This window comes from Monodon monoceros, unplaced genomic scaffold, assembly GCF_005190385.1.
Source record: "Monodon monoceros isolate NGI ecotype Baffin Bay Population unplaced genomic scaffold, NGI_Narwhal_1 Super_Scaffold_13, whole genome shotgun sequence".
Classification (NCBI taxonomy): domain Eukaryota; kingdom Metazoa; phylum Chordata; class Mammalia; order Artiodactyla; family Monodontidae; genus Monodon; species Monodon monoceros.
The window spans coordinates 51,971,638-51,985,199 of NW_021703769.1; the positions used below are offsets into that span (position 1 = coordinate 51,971,638).

General features: G+C 62.1%; 2 protein-coding genes across 3 annotated transcripts in view; one reads left to right on the forward strand and one right to left on the reverse strand.

The window, feature by feature from the left end:
• Positions 1–13,562, reverse strand: part of LOC114893648 (coronin-7) — a 57,894-nt gene that overhangs the window by 11,479 nt on the left and 32,853 nt on the right. The window lies entirely within an intron of this gene.
• Positions 1,976–13,008, forward strand: VASN (vasorin). The gene is made up of 2 exons (XM_029219296.1): positions 1,976–2,220; positions 10,329–13,008. The coding sequence occupies exon 2, from the start codon at positions 10,339–10,341 to the stop codon at positions 12,367–12,369; it is 2,031 nt and encodes a 676-aa protein (XP_029075129.1). The 5' UTR covers positions 1,976–2,220; positions 10,329–10,338; the 3' UTR covers positions 12,370–13,008.

Consider the following 13,562-nt stretch of genomic DNA (forward strand, 5'->3'; position numbering starts at 1 on the left):
GGCATTGGCACTGGTCCAAAGCAGAACAGGTCCCCAGTTCTTGTCACCCAGGCTGAGCAGTGGGGACCCCCTTGAACCAAACCCTGCCCCCCACTCCCTTGCTCCCTTAGAACCAGGTTCTAAGGCAGGTGGTGCCTTGAAGCCAAATGAGGACAGGATGGACAAACTGGGGAGGGGGGCCTCCTGGAAGCTGTCCTTGAACCTCCGGGTGGACGGGAGCATGGCCTGTGTGAGTCCAGGCTTAGGACTGGGGCAGGAGATGGATCCTTTAGGCAGGTGGGATCTCATTATCAGCAAGAAATGGCCACAGAGGCGAGAAGATTCAGGACCTGTCAGGAAGTCCTGTTCCTGGAGGAGAGTCAGGCTGGGGTCTCCTGAGGGCCTTAGGGGACACAGGGCCCAAGGGCAGAGGCATAGGGACAGTCTGAGACGACCGCAAACTCAAATGCTTCAAGAAACTGAAGGAGTGCAGCAGCCTGGTGTGAGACAACTAGGCTTGGTGGGGACTGGGGCCACCTGTGAGTCTGGGCCTTGGTCACAGGGGGCAGTTGCTGCTCAGCCTTGGCCGAGAGTTCCCACTCAAGGCAAGCTGGGAAGTCCCATTTTAATGTGAAACGACTGGATTTTTCAGTGTTGGCAATGGCTTCAAATTTTTAAAAAGTCCCACAGGAGCCAAATGAAGCACACCTGAGGGCCTGCACTGGCCTAGGAACAGACATTTAGAGGTGTGCAAGGCACACTCCACAGCCACATATAACAACAAAAGCATGGGGTGCAGACCTCTGCCCATCCTGAAAGGGGGCCGTGTTGGGGCGAGGTCCTGAGGAGGTGAGGAGCTGAGAAGAAAAGTCTGGGAGGTAACCGTTGCACCTGGACCCTGCTTAGCCCTGTTAGAGACTGGACACGGAGGCTATCCTGCCTTCTGGAGGTGATCCAGTCCTTCAAACACCACGCAACCCCCCCACCCCTGCAAGTTGGTGTGGCCCAGCCTGCTGGGATAAGCCTTCAGGCCCCCCGAGATTTGAGCTGGCCCAGCCAAGCCCTGACCGTGGGCTGGGCTGGACGGGGTGGCGGGTGTCCTGGAGCCGGCTGTAAGTTAGGAGCTGAGCTGGGTCCCCAAAGGCTCTGAGGCATGACTCTGACCACAAGTGCAGAGGGGGAGGAGGGCTGAGTGTTTTCCTGGAATCCTCCAAGGCAGGGGATTTTTCTGGACTAGCCCAGCCCCTGGCACCCACCCCTTCTGCCCCATTAAGGGCCACTGTCAGCAGCACCCAGGCCCCACCTACTGACAGTGAGGCCCAACCTCACATTTCAGCCCAGCACCCCCCAGCACATTCTGACCTTGAAGCTGCCGGTAACTGTGGGTAGTCTATCATGTCCCCTTCCTGGGTGTTGCTCCCTTCATCTAAGACATGAGGAAAGTGGTCCAGAGGAGCTCACAGCAAAACGACCCCAGGACTCAGATTTGGCATTAGAGGTTGTACTTATGAGGCTCTCAGAAAGGATCTGTGTGTGTGGCCTAGCCAGGAGTTTCTGAAATTGGGATTAGCTACCAACAACAACACAGAAAGATTTCACATAAAAAATCCAGATTTCCAGTTTCTTCTGTAAAACCTGAAGCTCTGGCAGACTGGGACAGGTCATAGCTGCTGAGTCTCCCCTCCCCAGGTCTCCACAGGCTCTGGGGTTTGTTCCTCGAGTTTTTATCACCTGCCTGGTATGTCACAGGCATCCAGGTTTGGGATGCTTGGTCTCACTCATTATTCGCTCGCTTCTTCACAGGGAAAAAGGGATCTGCCAGGGTCATATTACAAACTAGTGGCAGACCAGACTGGACCGCAGGACTCCTGACTCCCGACGGAGCCAAGCAATGTCTCTCTTGCCCGCCTGGTCGGGAGTTGGCGGGGTGAGGACCAGGCTTCTTGGCCGAATGACCCTTTCAGCAGAGGGGAGGCGGGTCTCCGTCGGCCCCACCTCGGCCAATAGGGAACAGCCACACCCCCCGCCCATGGCGGCCACGCCCCCAGACTCTTAAGACTGAACCCGCCTCCCGCGAGCAGACTCCGCAGCCCAAGCCTTGGGGCGGGGAGACGCGGACGCGGCTGCCTCGGCACCTCAAGACCTCAGGACCCCGGACCCCTCCGGCCTCCGGGCCAGGAAGCACTGAGGCCGCGGCCCGTCCCGCCCGGCTCCCGCCGCCGCCGCCGCCGCCGCCACCCGGTGAGTGTCTACCGGGCTGGGGGGCTGCGGGCGGGAACAGGGGACGGGCTGTGCACACGCGCCGATCACGCGCGCGGACCCCCCCCGACCTCCGCCGCGCGCACATGCACTCAGGGCGGGCACGCGGCCCCCAGTCCTAAACGATCACCTGGATCAACTCGGGGACGCACGGCGGGCAGGCACCGTGCGCCCCCGGCCCGCCCCCTTATCTGGCAGTCCTCGGGCTCCGACAGCTCCACGGCCGGGGTGCGCGCACGCGCGAGTACGCGGATCACCGGCCCGCGGGGCTGCAAGCAGACAAAATAAACACCCCCTCCCTCCTCCCACGGCTGGGCCCTCCGGCATGACCAGTTTTATGAAACAAACCCCTTTGAGGGGATGGCCAAGCCACAGTCTTGGGTTACTTTTACCTCCTGGAGTGACACTGGTTCTGGGCATGAATACCCCTAACCCCTGTCCCCCTGTGCAGATCGACGGCCTGGGGTCCGTCCTGAGGGCTCTGTCACTCAGGGCAGAGCAAGGGGCCCACAGGCATGCAGCCCTTGAAATGGGGTACAGACCTTGGCTGACTGGGTTGTACTCCAGGTATCAGGGTGCCCCATCTCTGCCCCTGCCAGGGAAGGGGCTTTGCTCAGGCTGTGAACCCAATGGCCTGGAGCCAGCCTAGTCTTTTGTGTCCCTGGGCTGGCAGCACTGCAGCCTGAGGGCTGCCGAGGTCCCCTGTGGTCACTGGCAGGCCAGCTGATTGGTGCCAGCCATTCTGCCTCACCCCCATCTGTTAACGATTACCACACCAGGGTAGCTGACTACCTCTCCCGCTGGGGCCAAGGGCTGGAGTGTGAAAGGTGGGAAGGAGGAAGTGACCCTGAGGGTCCCTCTGCTTGCCTTCTGCACCAAGGGCAGGTGAGGCTCTGGGGCGTGGCACCAGGACCCAGAGCCCCCTCCCCAGACCAAGAGCTTCTAGGGCTGGGGTACTGAACTAAATCTCAAGGTCCCTTCCCACTAGGCTGGACTTTGGGCGTTGGGGGCAAAGAGGGGTGGCTGGGTTGGTGACCTCCAAGTGGGGTCAGCAGGCCCAGCTGGTGGCAAGGCCCAACAGGGCTAAGGCAGGCAGTGTGGGGGATGGGAGAGTAGTCCCCTGAGTTTGCTGTCTTCTCCCAGGGGAATCAGCCCCTGGAGTTTCTGTAAACAGAGTGTCAGAGGCAGGAAGAGGGCTCTGGTAATGAGCAGCCCAGCTGGATTCCCTCCAGACCATTATCTGGCCTCTCCTGGGCCCAGGGAGGGAGGATGAGCACACGCGTGCCAGGCTGGGGGCCCGGGCACTGCCTGTCCCCACCTCCCCTGGCCTCATGTTTCAGTGAAACAACTACCTGGGACCAGTGGGCAGGTGGGGGCTGGTGTCCCAGGGTATTTGCTGGAATGGCACCACTCTCTCCAGACCCTGGACATGGAGGAGGAGGGGTTCAACATGAGAAGCCCCTCAGACAGTGCCCAGACCAGTGCTCTCGCCAGGCAGCCCCCTCTGGCAAACGCCCCCAGGGAGATGCCCTGGGCAGGGGATGCATCCAGCTCCTGGCTCCCATTCCTGACACCTCCACTACAGTCCTGGGTGAGCTAGGACAAGTCCCAGGTAAAGAGAGTTGAGTCCTTGTGGGGGCTTTTAAGTGGGTAGCAGCTCCTGGGATCAGGACAGCAGGGTCTCAGCTGGGCCCTGGAGGCAGCTCCCACCTCAGGCCAGCCAGCCAGTTCCCCTGGTGGCCAGAGAGAAGGCTGGGTGAGCCTCTGCCCACAGAAGCATCCCTGACCACTGGCAGGCCCTGAGCTCATGGGAGGGACAGCAATGCCACTTAACAGGGTTAGTGATCCCTCCCGGAGCCCCCCTCAGAGTCCCCTCCCTGGGCCAGGGAGCCCAAGGCTCTGCACTGCCAAGAAAACCAGCTCCCCTCACTGCTGTGGAATTTGAGAGTTCTTGGAGAAGGGGGAGGGCGTGTGTGTGCGTGTGTGTCTCAAAGCACAGCCCAGTGGGCGTGTGTCTGGCGTGGGCATGTGTCTGCGCGCGCGTGACCAGAGCAGGGCTGTGTTTGGGGGCGGGCAGGGGTGTGCTGAGGGTGGGCGGGGGCTCAGCCTTCTTCCTTTTATCAGTTTCCACATTCCAGAGTCAGCCGGATTGCTTTCCCTCAGCTAGCTGGGCCGCCTGGCCGGCCAGACCCGCCGGCCTCCCCCGCTTTTCCTCATTCCACCCTCCCGGGGTATGAGGAGGCTGGAGCAGACTCCCTTGGGCCACCTTAGGATTGGGGGGTGGGAACAGGCGAGGGGCCAGTTCTTCTCCAAGGTGGGGAAGGGCCCCAACCCGTCTCCTCCCAGGGAACGCAATAAGGCTCTCACATTCCTCGGAGGCTGCCTGAGAGATTTAATTAAGGAGGAAGGAGAGAGCTAGCCTGCACTGAGAAGAGGCTGAGGCTGGGGTGGCCACTGGGGCCCCCCTGGCCCTGGGCCTGGGTGGGCAGCAGTGAGAGGTGAGAGGCAGACTTGTGGCTTCCCTAATCAACCCCACCTGCCCACCGATCATCTCACAGGCCCCAGGAAGGGCCTCCTTTGCTGCAGGGTAACCGAGAACCCTGGGCATGATGGAATGAGAAGGGCAAGACCCCTCTGGGGCTACCTCCTTCTCAGACCCTGTCTAGGCCCCAGACAGCCTGGGCCCAGCTGGCTTGGGGCTGGTGGCCTCCCTTGGTGACTAAGGTCTTCCTCTGGTAAATTCAGGTTTAATTGCAGAGTTAGGGCCTTAGTTGACGGGTGCTTGGCCCTGGGTGGGGACAGGGCAGTGAGCAAGCCCCATGTCTGAGCCCAGCCCCAGTGGCATCACAACTGCACGTGCTGACGGTGGCATCTGGACCAGCCCATTTCAAGTTGGGCCGCAGCCACCACATAGCTCCTGGGGCAGCAGGTGTCCTCTTCCAGCAGAGTGGCACCTCTGCTGAGAAGGCATGTCCTGCCACCCTGAGGGCTCACTTGAGCCAGGGACTGGCCTTAATCACTGGTCTCCCTGCCCTGGGCTGACAGGTCTAGCAGCTGCCAAGTCACCCACAGTGCCACAGAAGACACCCACCTGGGGCCAGGCAGCTCCTGCCATGGAGTGGGGAAGAGGGAGGAGGTCCAGCTCCTGCTCTTCTGGTGCTGCCAGCTGGCCATACCTGCTCAGGGATCTAGACTCTTCCCTGGACAGGGAGATGGGCTGACGTACAGACTATCCCCCTTGGCAATACTCTGCCCCAGGATCTGAGGCCTGGCTATACAGGAGACCCACCCAAGGAGCTTCTCTAAAACACAACTCTGCCTGGGTCTCACCCCAGAAATTCTTATTTAATTGGCCGGGGGAGGGTGTGGTGTGAGCATTAGGAACTTTCTAAAGCTTCTTGGTGATTTTGATGTGCAGCTGGAGTTGAGAAGCCCTATAGGTGGGAGATGGAAGGGAAGCCCGGATGAGTTCATGGTGTGGAGTGTCAGGACTTACCCATAGCGTGAGTAGAACCCGCTGGGGGTGGTGATGGAGTAAGTAAAGCAGAGACGCCAAGACTGGTGGGTACCCCCACCACCAGTCAAAGGGCAGGGCTTAATCAAAGGGCAGGGCTAGGACCACCCCCCAAGAGGGCTATCTCCGAGGAACCTGAGGCTCAGCCCCCTTGGCCCCTTCCATGAGGGCCCAGGATAGAGACCCCAACCTGCTGGGCCAAGGGCTGCTTCTCCCCAGGGATGGGGAGAATGGTGGACCCAGCCCGGGCCCGGAGCCTCCTCAGACACGTCAGCAAAACTGGAGCCAACTGTCCTGGCTGCCGGCATGGTCCCGCCTGCCTGGGGGGTTGGCAGACTCCTGGGCTGGGCTGCTGCCAGGCCTGGCCGGCAGTGCTTCACCCTGGCGGGCCGGCACTAGGAGCCAGAGGCCCAGAGCCGTGGGGTCAGATCTGCAGCTCCAGACCCCTGTACCCACTCCGCAGTATCGGGTACGGAAAGGGACGTGCCTGCTTCTGTTTGCCCATTCCTGTTCCCCACTGGCCAGGCACAGGAGATGGTCCAGCCTGAGGTCTCATGTGGTCACCCAAAGGCCTGGGGTTCCACTCACTTGCCAGTCCCTGCCTGATCCAGGGCCTATGAGTGGGTGCCTCCAGGTGTCCCACACTTAGGGGTGGGTGGGGACACTCTGGGTCGCCCTGAGAGCTGAAATGATGATGTCGTTACTCACTGAGCCCCTCCTTCTGCTCCCCCTCCTCCCCCATCACATGCTGAACTGCCGGCCAAAGGACAGCTCACTTCCCCCCACCCCCTTCTAGAACTAAAGGCACCTTCCTCCCACCCCCCAGGCTGTTCTCTCTAGCTTCTCCTGTTCTTCCAAGCCTGAGGATGGAGGGCAGCCTTTGCGTAGAGGCCTCACCCTGAGCCCAGGGGGCCTCCTGTCTGTGCCTAAATCTGCGTGAAGCCCCTCTCACACCAAGGCATCCTCACCCCATGCATGCGGAGGGCAAGACTCAGGTTTTATGGGTGACACACTCACTAGGTAGTGTTTACTGACCACCTAGAATGTCCTCCAAATACAAACTAAACAAGCCCTGAGACTCAGGCGCTGTACCCAGCCTCCCCCACTTCACAGATGGGAACTGAGGCTAAGGGCTGTGGCCAGGCTGTCATGCAGCCAGGCTGCAAATGCAGGCAGTCAGACCCCAAAGCCCCATCCCAGCACTGTCCCCTGGAGGGCCCTTGTGGTGGGGCCAGGCCAAGGCGAGTCCAAGTGGAGGGGAGGCCCTGGACACTCTGCCCTCCTGCCTCCACTCCCCCCTCCCCTCAAATCCCAGGGCCACTTCCAGAACTCTCCCCACACCCTTTGCAGAGGGAAAGGGCCCACCTCCCTGCCTCGAGTCAGCAGATCAGATATCAAAGCCCAGGCCCCTGGTCCTTCAGGGCTGCTGAAATTGCAAGGGCCAGGGCAGCCATGACCCCAACGAGGCACTCCCACCCCCAATGCACACACACACCAGCACGCACCCAGACAGGCGGAATCGCTCCCAGAACTTGTTAAAAGAACTTCCCCATTTAAAACAAACAGAACAACACAGAACCACAACACGTGCTCAGAACAACTCCAGAAAGTGAAGCAGGGCTGCTAAGAAAAAAAGCCCACAGGTGAGAAAGGATCTGGGAAGCTATTTAGGGGCAGAGCTGGTCTCCTGCTGCCCTGTCACCGGCCCCTTCCAGTCAGTCAGTGCCCTCTGGGTCCCCTCTGGGGGCTCTCTGATCTGTTCTTGGTGGCAGAGCCCCCTGGAGCTGACAGCCCACAGCTTGCCATTTTCCCAAGCCCCAGTGCCAGCTCATTGCTGGACAGGTGGAATGGGGCTCAGGCAGAGGCACTCATCCCTGCATCCTGTGGGCTGGAAGCAGGGTAGCTGCTGCCTACTGGGGTCTCCCCAGCCCAGAATGCCAGCTGCTCTTGTTCTGACCCAACGCCCACTCTCCATCAGCTTACCCAGATTGCCTCTGTGGCCAGACAGACCCCCGGTGTTCCTGCCTCCTTCCCCCATGATGACTTTACTGATTAAAGGGCCAGCAGACTACAGGTGAAGCTCAGAGCCCATACTGGTCCCTTCATCAATGCAGAATGGGTAACACCCCCCAGTAAGCATCCCAGGCCCCTAAGGACCACATACCTGGCTCCTCGGAGCTAAGTGCTCCCAATCCTGGGAGGTGTCCATTCTGGAATGCCCAGGTGGACGATGAGGAAACAGAGAAAGCTGCTGTCTGTGGCCTCACAGTTCGGGTGCCCCTGGCCCAGGGCTGCCTGACTGGAGTGTGAGCTTTTAACTGTGATCTTTTATAAGGCTCAGGGGAGCTGAAGCTGTAGGGGTGGCCAGGCTGGCCAAGTGTAAGGTCCCCTCCCACCCCAGAGCCTGGCTGTGCCCTTCCTGACCCTGCCCGCCACCCCCACCCCCACCAGGAGGGTTAACTCAGGGGGAGGCAGCTCACCCCCCAGGTGCATGAGGGGGTGGGGGTTGCTCACAGTCCACATCTGGAGGCCAGGCCATACCCGCTGCCTTCTGAGTCAGGGAGGGTGGAGCGGGTCCCCACAGGGAAGGAGGCCAGGTGTGGCACACACAGCCCCCTGGGAATGGCGCCGGCAGGGCTGGGGGCACACGAGGCCTCCCGTGTTCTGGCTGAGGTTCATCTGAGGCTGAGTGCAAGATGCTCCTCTGCCATTCACTCAGCAAAAGATGGGCTCTGGGATACAGGGAGCAAAAACAGGGCCTCCCCTCAGGGAGGGTACAGCAGAATCTAGAGAGCAGAGGAGGCGGCACTGGCTGGGGTCAGGGAAGGCCTCCCTAGCTGGCCTCTGAAGGGCAGTCATCAGTGTTAACTAGTGAGGGGCAGAGGAGACCCTGCAGGTGGGCAGGGCCTAGGCAGGCCCAACCTGGTGATGGGCTTTTAGTCAGAGCTGGCCCAACACCATAGTGGCCTCCTGGGGACCACCTGCCCCTCCTCCGCCTCACGTTCCAGGAGCCCACACCCTTGGGGAGGGGCAGCCCGATGGACGGCATTGGGCAGAACATGGGCTGCGTAGGGGGCCACGCTACCTGTGTGGCTGGATGGCTGGCCAGCGTGGGGGAAGGGGAGGCTGAGCCCCAGCACAAAAGGCCCTTGTGTGAGTAGGAGGCACCTGGAGGGGAGGCATGCCGGCCTCTCAGGGACTTTAGGGAACCACAGTGTGGGGACCGCTGCTGGGGTGGCCCCCGGGCTGCCCGCAGGAGCCTGAGTGAAGGGGGGCCCATGCTGTGGCCCTATCCTGTCTCGGGCAGTTCCAGCTACGAGTGGGAGCCTGGAGCGGCTGGGGGAGCCACCCCCACCTGGGCAGGACTGGGCCCCACATCAGGAGGGCAGGCCCAGCCACACCTGGACGTGGTTAAGGACCTGGGCTCTGGCTCAGATTTTCCGGGAGTGCAAAGGCAGCAAGTCACTGCACCTCCAGGAGCCTCTTCTCCTGTCATCTGGGAGTGAAGAGAACAGCTTCCACCTGGAGTGGCTGCTGGGGGACTAAACGAGGAGACTGTAGACGTTCAGTGCTGTGGGCACGTGGGAAGGGCTGCTGCTCCTCTTGCTCAGGGCTTGGCCTAGAGTGGGTTCCCAAGAAACGATAGAGGATCTGATCTGCAGAGCGTTTCCAGGCTTGACACTGCCTCCGGGGCCACCACACAACCAACGTCCCCCAACCTGAGACCTGGGTCAGCCCAGGGAGGCTAGGGGCCCCTCACCTCTAGTTCTTTCATCGTGGCTCAGAGATGGGGGATCTGAAGACCAAGGTTCCCTGCCTCCCCCCTTCCCACAGCGGGGACACCTGCCAAGGGCTCCAGCCCTCCTCTGCCTCCCCGGGGAACTCTCCTGCTGGCCATGTCCTAGGCAGGTCTACTTCACAAGTGGAAAAACACCAATCCCAGAGTTTCCCCGTGAAGTCTTCCTGCTGTGGTATCTCCTCATTCGGAGGACTCAGAGTGCGGCGGCTGCGGCCAGTGGCCCAGGGCAGGCAGCTTCTCTACTTACGTGCTCGGCCGCCTGCCTGCCTGGTCTCTCCCAGATGCTGCGGGAGGGGCTGCCGCTCCAGAACCCACCATTCTCCCTCCTTTGCTGTCCACCTCAGCAGAGATTTTTGGGGTGGTTTAGGGGAGGGCACAGAGTCTGATGTTTTTTGACCATGTGTTCTCTCTGAGCCACAGAGAGGCCAAAGGGCTAGAGTTAAGGAGAAGGGGGTTATTTGTGGTCACTGAGTGTTTGGGGGCCAGGCCCCCTCTGTGTGCATCAGCCCACCGAACCCTGGTGTCAGCGCAGGAAGTAGCAACTGATATCATAACAAGGTCATGTGATTGCTCAAAGTCACATAGCGAAGAAGTGACAGGGCAGGGACAGGAACCCAGCCAGGGCACTGGGGACCTGACTCATAACTACTGTATGCTGTTGGGTTTGGGGGCGGGGAGTGGAGAAGGGGGCTGGGAATTCCCTTCCCAGTCCTTCCTGGAGTGGCTGTCCCCTGGGGCCCCTGACTCACGGTCTCCCGCTTTCCTCTCTGCTCCCAGGGACCAGAAGATGCGCTCCAAGACACCCCCGCCCCTGTTGCTGCCGCTGCTACTGCTGCTGCCGGCCCTGGAGCCCAGGGTGCGGGGCTGCCCATCCGGCTGCCAGTGCAACCAGCCACAGACAGTCTTCTGCACCGCCCGCCAGGGGACCACCGTGCCTCTCGACGTGCCGCCCGACACGGTGGGCCTGTACATCTTTGAGAACGGCATCACCACACTCGACGCGGGCAGCTTTGCCGGCCTGCCGGGCCTGCAGCTCCTGGACCTGTCACAGAACCAGATTGCCAGCCTGCCTGGTGGGATCTTCCAGCCACTGGTCAACCTCAGCAACCTGGACCTGACTGCCAATAGGCTTCGGGAAATCACCAACGAGACCTTCCGTGGCCTGCGGCGCCTGGAGCGCCTCTACCTGGGCAAGAACCGCATCCGCCACATCCAGCCCGGCGCCTTTGACGCGCTCGACCACCTACTGGAGCTCAAGCTGCAGGACAACGAGCTGCGGGCGCTGCCCCCGCTGCGCCTGCCACGCCTGCTGCTGCTTGACCTCAGCCACAACAGCCTCCCAGCCCTGGAGCCCGGCATCCTGGACACTGCCAACGTGGAGGCGCTGCGGCTGGCCGGCCTGGGGCTGCAGCGGCTGGACGAGGGGCTCTTTGGCCGCCTGCGCAACCTCCACGACCTGGACGTGGCCGACAACCAGCTGGAGCTCGCGCCACCCGCCATCCGGGGCCTGCGGGGCCTGACGCGCCTGCGGCTGGCAGGCAACACCCGCATCGCCCAGCTGCGGCCCGAGGACCTGGCCGGCCTGGCAGCCCTGCAGGAGCTGGACCTGAGCAACCTGAGCCTGCAGGCCCTGCCGCACGAGCTCTCGGTCCTCTTCCCCCGCCTGCGGCTCCTGGCAGCTGCCCGCAACCCCTTCAACTGCGTGTGCCCCCTGAGCTGGTTCGGCCCCTGGGTGCGGGAGAGCCGTGTGGCGCTGGCCAGCCCCGAGGAGACACGCTGCCACTTTCCACCCAAGAACGCCGGCCGGCTGCTCCTGGACCTTGACTACGCCGACTTTGGCTGCCCGGCCACCACCACCACGGCCACGGTGCCCACCATGAGACCCACGGTGTGGGCGCCCACAGCCCCACCTTCCAGCATGGCTCCCACCTGGCTCAGCCCCACGGAGCCAACCACTGAGGCCCTGAGCCGACTGCCCCCTGCCCCGCCCACCATGGGTCCTGCCCCCCAGCCCCAGGACTGCCCGGCATCCATCTGCCTCAGTGGGGGCACCTGCCACCTGGGGGCGCGGGGCCACCTGGAGTGCCTGTGTCCTGAGGGCTTCACGGGCCTGTACTGTGAGAGCCGGGTGAGGCCAGGGCCGAGGCCCAGCCCTGCCCCGGCCACCATGCAGCCACCCCAGCCCCTGCCCCTTGGCATTGAGCCCGCTAGCCCCACCTCCCTGCGGGTGGGACTGCAGCGCTACCTGCAGGGCAGCACCGTGCAGCTCAGGAGCCTCCGCCTCACCTACCGCAACCTGTCGGGTCCCGACAAACGGCCGGTGACACTGCGGCTGCCGGCCTCACTCGCAGAGTACACGGTCACCCAGCTGCGGCCCAACGCCACCTACTCCATCTGCGTCCGGCCCCTGGGGGCCGGGAGGGTGCCTGAGAGCGAGGAGGCCTGTGGGGAGGCCCGCACGCCCCCGGCAGTCCGCTCCAACCACGCCCCAGTCACCCAGGCCCGAGAGGGCAACCTGCCACTCCTGATTGCGCCCGCCCTGGCCGCCGTGCTCCTGGCCGTGTTGGCTGCTGTGGGGGCGGCCTTCTGTGTGCGGCGGGGGCGGGCCGCGGCAGCTGTGGCTCAGGGCAAAGGGCAAGTGGGGCCAGGGGCCGGGCCCCTGGAGCTGGAGGGGGTGAAGGCCCCCTTGGAGCCAGGCCCCAAGGCGACTGAGGGTGGTGGGGAGGTCCCGCCTGGCGGGCCTGAGTGTGAGGTGCCGCTCATGGGCTACTCGGGGCCCGGCCCCCAGGGGTCCCTCCCAGCTAAGCCCTACATCTAAGCCTGGGAGTGATGGACGGTCGGGGCCAGGCTCTCGGCCCCACTGGGACTGGCCAGGGCCCTCCTGCTGCCAGATCAAGGAAGTTCTCAGATCTGTACGATGAGGACATGTCAGGACCGGGGCTGTGTGACCACAGCAAGTCCCTGCCCGTCTCTGGACCTTGGTCTCCTCATCTGTAAGAAGCTGGGACCCAGGTGATAACCTCTAAGGTCCCCCCACCCCCCGCCCCGCCCGAGTGCCTAGAGGATGGCGTCGGCCCGTCTTCTGCAACATGCAACCTCTGGGGTGGGGCGGGCCCTGCTGTGTGCTGGTAACACAGGCCCGGGTTGCCAAGCCCCCCACCCCAAGGAGACTCTGGGGGCCAGTGAAGGAAGCCCCCAGAAAAGAGAGCAGAGGGAGAGTGGGAATGGGGATGGGGTGGGTGAGACTGTCTCAGCCCCAGAAAGTGAAGGAACAAAAGAAACTGGAAAGAAAGATGCTTTAGGAACAAGTTTTGCTTTTGTTTTTTAAAATATATTTATAAAAGATCCTTTCCCATTTATTCTGGGAAAATGTTTTTCAAACTCAGAGACAAGGACTTTGGTTTTTGTAAGACAAATGATGATATGAAAGCCTTTTGTAAGAAAAATAAAAGATGAAAAGAAACAAGTATGTTTCTCAGGCATGGCCCCAGGGTATCTGGGCTGGACTAAGGGAGGGTGGGGGCTCACAGGGTCGGCCTAAAGGGACAGCCCTCTCTGTGGGGAAGCTGGGGGCAGGGACCCCTCTCCCCAGCGGGCACCAGGCCCTAGTCAGCATGCTCTAGGCTGTCCTGCCCTGGGTTGTGTCTGCTCAGTCCGCTTGACTGAGGTGCCTGGACCAGCCTCCCAGTGAGACTGGGAACCAGGAGGGAGCAGGGATAGGAAAGGGGCCACTTCAACCTCCAGGCAGAGGAACGGTTAGGGCAGCCTTACCCTTCCCAGGCCCAGTCTTCTGCCAGCAGGAGCTGCAGGGCTCCTGGGAGAGGCTGGGGAAACGCTCATGGCAGACGCAGGCCAAGATGACCCCCAAGGGTCCCTCCTCAGAGATGGGTCTGATGAGCAGTTCACCGCCTGCCTTCCTCTGTGGAGGAGGTGCCTTGAGCCATGTCCTGCCAGGCCCTCATGGATGGTCCTGGACCAGATGGCACACACAGCCCAGCCCTTCCTGCAGTC

What these genes read in the sequence shown, in the direction of transcription:
- VASN (XM_029219296.1), top strand. Translation starts at nt 10,339, where the DNA reads ATGCGCTCCAAGACACCCCCGCCCCTGTTGCTGCCGCTGCTACTGCTG.